At 41.6% G+C, this 4,186-nt stretch overlaps 1 protein-coding gene across 1 annotated transcript in view; it reads right to left on the bottom strand.

Annotated features, from left to right (window-relative positions):
* Nucleotides 1-290: 290 nt before the first annotated feature.
* XAF1 (XIAP associated factor 1) overlaps nucleotides 291-4,186 on the bottom strand; it is a 10,208-nt gene continuing 6,312 nt past the window's right edge. The window contains exons 6-7 of the mRNA XM_007451599.1: nucleotides 2,101-2,442; nucleotides 291-347 (exon numbers count right to left, since the gene is read on the bottom strand). Of these exons, the coding sequence (XP_007451661.1) occupies nucleotides 291-347; nucleotides 2,101-2,442 (399 nt within the window). The remainder of the gene's footprint in view (nucleotides 348-2,100; nucleotides 2,443-4,186) is intronic.

Here is a 4,186-nt window from a genome sequence, read left to right as displayed (position 1 = left end):
TGGGTTCCCTAAGGTGTCCAGGCTGTGTGGAGTCTAGATGCTTGATCAGAATTCTCAGGCAGAAGAGTCAGAGCCCCTTTTTTCTTCTGGTTTATCTGTAGCTCTTGGGGAAACCAACATCTTGGCTCAAAAGGAGGAAAACAGAATCCCACCCTTTTCTTCTACTGGAAAGAAACCCAGTGAATAAAATCCATCTCTTTTCACAAGTAAAGACTAGCACAGAAAGCAAGCAGAAAAACCAGTGTAAAAACAAAATCTTCTAAATCTGTTGTACCTTTTCTTTTCCAAAGCTAGCTGTAACTTCTCACTTGTTTTCCTTTTGATGAAGCTAACCACCGGCATTTCTCCTAAAGAAATGGATATTAAAAAAGTTCAGTGTGTTTAAAGTGGGGAGTGTTAGTTCCTAGGATATCTCTGGGCAATCCTATCCCCAGTTACCGGAGCAGAAACCCTGAGCTACAGATGGCACAGAAAATGTATGGAGCCCAGGCCATGAGGGGTCTATGGGAGGCTTGGGACAATGTTTAATAGAGGCCTATCACCATGAGGGGGGTGGATGAACAGATTAGAGGATACCCACACCATGGACTCTTATGCCATTAAAAAGGTGGGGGGGGGCAACATCATTTGACTTGGAGGGATGTCCTTGGGTATTGATGACATCATAACATTAAGAAGCAAAAAAATGTGTATAATTGGTCTCCAAATGTGTATGTGTGTGTGTGGTTATACAACAGAGTTGCCAGATAAAATATAAGATGTCCAGTTAAATTTTAATTTCAGAGAAACAAAGAATTTTTTTGTATAAGTATGTCTCGTGCAATTATTTTGTAGTTATTTTTGTCCCAAGCAATGAATTTTATTTGCTAAATTCGGCAACCCTATTATGTAAGGATGGAGGGAAGTATGGAAGGAAATTTCAAATTGTGGGAGGCAAGGAAATATGGCACTAGTAACACCCCCAGCAAGTATAAAATTCACTCAGCTTTGTAAAATTATGTGCTGTGTGCATATAGAGAAGAAGTTAGAAAAAACAAGATCTAGGTCTACTTTTTTGTAAGGAGTGTGCATCATATATTCAGTGAAAAAGGCAAATGGCAGAGTAATGAATATAGGAAGATGATATGTAGGAGAAAAGAAAAAACAATTCAAACCCCCCATAGAGGCTTGTTCATGTTTGTGTGAACAGAGTTAAAGCTTTGGAGGGACACCTACCAGGATACTGAAACTAGTATCTCAGGGTGTGGGACTGGGGAAGTGGGGTGGGTGTGGGGGAGGATGAGCTTTATCTTTATATTTGTTTGTATGGTATCATGTCAACTGGTTACAACAAAATCTAGTATTTAGTAGTATCTAGTACTTTTGTATTTTGAAAAACATCAAATAATGAAAGCTTTTTTTTTTTTTGAGTGAGGCATCCTGTTTGGGGCTTAAAAGCATAAGCTTTGGAACTATATACACATGTATTTTAGGCTGGATTCTGCCACTCTCTAGTTGTATAATCCTGGGGAAGCTACTCGACCTTTCTGTCTAGTTTCCTTATCTGTAAGATAGGGATAAAATACCTGCATGTTTTTTATAATGATTAACCATTTGTAAAGAGCTTCGCATTGTAACTGGTGCATAATGGTTAACTACCTCTAATACTAATTCTTATTATTATTGGAAAATAATCTAGGATGTAAAAAATCAGGCTATTGAGGCTGCAAATCCCGATCTGCTGGAGGTAAGATACCAACTGACTTAGTATCTTGACCAAGGCTCTCATCTCTGGGTGTGGATTGCCTTATCTACACTATGAGCTAGAGAGCTAGATTGGGTATGCTCTGTTCATTTGTTTGCTCCTCAGTTTTGGGGCATTTGCTGTGGTTATTCCCTGGGCTGGGAACTGGAGATACAGAGATGAAAGATCTGGCTCTGCCTTCAGAGGTGGGAGATGATGCACATATATAACCAGGTGATAGGTGCTATGAGAATGGATTTGGACACACAGAGAAAGAGGAGATAAAGATGTCTGAGAATATCCTGCAGGTCTTGGATTTCTTTAAACACTGTCCAGATGGCTCCCAGCCAGATGAGGAGAGAATGGAGTCTGGGTACCTGATGTTGGGTTAGGGTTGGCAGGGGAAGTAGGATGCCACACTGAGAACACCTCCTCAGAATGTCATAGGCTGTCTCGTGTTCTACAGGAGAGGAGGCCCTGAGCTTGCCATCAGACTTCAAAGGCAGATCCGTGGTTTTGTTTGTGCCTCTTGGTGTTTGCCGCGTTGACTTTTCAGAAAGAAGGGGAAATCTCCTTGTATTTTTCGTCTTTGGACGGACGTCTTTCTCTGCTGTGGAAGTGTGATCTTCAGCAGCCTGACTTGAAAGGGATGAAGGAGGAATATCTGGTTTCCCAACTGGAGAATATGTCACAGAATCTGAGATTGGACGGCATCTGTCCTGCAATTATGAGACATACTTCAAATTTTAAAATGACCTCAGCTTTAATGGTGGACAATACAATACGCAAGACAACCTGAAATATTCCCGCTCTGAAGTGCTGGATAAAATATGACATTCACTGAGCTGACTCTGCAAGAAAGCAAGCAAGCTCCATGTTCCAGGAATGAAGACCTGACCTGTTAAGCACATGAGCTGACACTTTAGGAGGAGATGTGGGGTCAATCTCGTATCTAAGAGCTTGGATAAGAGAAGAGTCCCATCCACACAAGATGTGGAATTGGAAGTAAGATTCCCCTTTCCCTGCATCAAGCTGGGAACCTTGAAGGCTAACCTCTGGTGGCTAAGAGAAAAGAATCAGCTAATTGGAAAAGGAAAGTGGCAAGAGAGCTTGTCTACCTTGGACTAGAAATTGAGGGTGCGGAAGCAAAACCGACACTCCTGAAAACTCAAAATCCGAGGCTCATGCCATTCTTGTATTTGGGGTTCAGATTTACAAAATCCTCATGCTCTGGGAATACCCAAGCAGAAGAATTAATGTAAAATTTGGGATGTATGGCAGTTCAGATAACAGAACTATAGGAGAGAGACTGTAAAATAAATTAATTAAAAATGATTCAAACAAGAGAAAAGAATACGACCCTATGAAGAAAAGAGTAGGTGAATTTGAAAGAGAGGTAAACAGAACTTCTTGAAATGAAAAATACAGACACTGAACCTCAACGGATAGGCTCAAAGATAGCAAGCTAGATTTGGCCAAGAAAGAATGAACTTGAAAATAGGATTTGAGGAAATTATTCAGAATATAGGAGAGAGGAATAGAAAATGTGAAAGGTTAAGGGACACGAGGATAGAACGAGAAGGCCTGATGTACATCTAATATGTTCCACAGAAAGAGCTGGGAGAACATGGAGGGGTTAGGGAATATTGGGGATTCCAAGAGATTATAGCTGAGACTTTTCAGAACTGATTACGGCAGAACTAAATCTTTAGATTTGGGCAGGAGAAATTCTGAAGAAGAAAGAAAAAAATAAACACACTTGAGCATATTGTTTTAAGCAGGATGAATAAAAATAAATCTTCTCTTGGATGCATTGCAGTGAAACCAGGAAGATCAAAGGCAAAGAGGATCTTGAAATCAACCAAAGAAAAAGGGTTATCCACAAAGGAATGGCAGTTACACTGAGAGCAGACTTATCAACAGCAATCATGGAGGTGGGAAGACGGTGGAATAAACTTCAAAACGCTAGGAGAAAATAACGGTTAACATAGAATTGGATACCCAGTTAAACTACCATTCGATAGTGCAGGAAAAAAGTACCTGTGCAGGCAACTAAAAATTTACTCCTCACAGTTTCTTGCTGAGGGAACTACCTAGACGTGTATTTCAGGAAGAGAGAAATCCTACCCAGACGGAAAGCTTGGGATTTAAGAAAGAACGTGAGCAAAGAGAAAGGTAAATGTGTGAGTATATCCAAGCAGGCATGAATTGCATAAAATAACAGCAATAATAATGACTAAAGAGGGATAGTATGAAAACAAGGTGAGGGGTTTCCCTGGTGGCGCAGTGGTTGAGAGTCTTCCTGCCAATGCAGGGGACACGGGTTCGTGCCCCGGTCCAGGAGGGTCCCACATGCCATGGAGCGGCTGGGCCTGTGAGCCATGGCCGCTGGGCCTGCGTGTCCGGGGCCTGTGCTCCACAGCGGGAGAGGCCACAGCAGTGAGAGGCCCGCGTACCGCAAAA

Source organism: Lipotes vexillifer, unplaced genomic scaffold, assembly GCF_000442215.2.
Source record: "Lipotes vexillifer unplaced genomic scaffold, Lipotes_vexillifer_v1.1 scaffold126, whole genome shotgun sequence".
In the NCBI taxonomy this organism is placed as follows: Eukaryota; Metazoa; Chordata; class Mammalia; order Artiodactyla; family Lipotidae; genus Lipotes; species Lipotes vexillifer.
The sequence above is the reverse complement of the archived record's forward strand: the minus strand, read 5'-3'. Positions and strand labels throughout refer to the sequence as shown.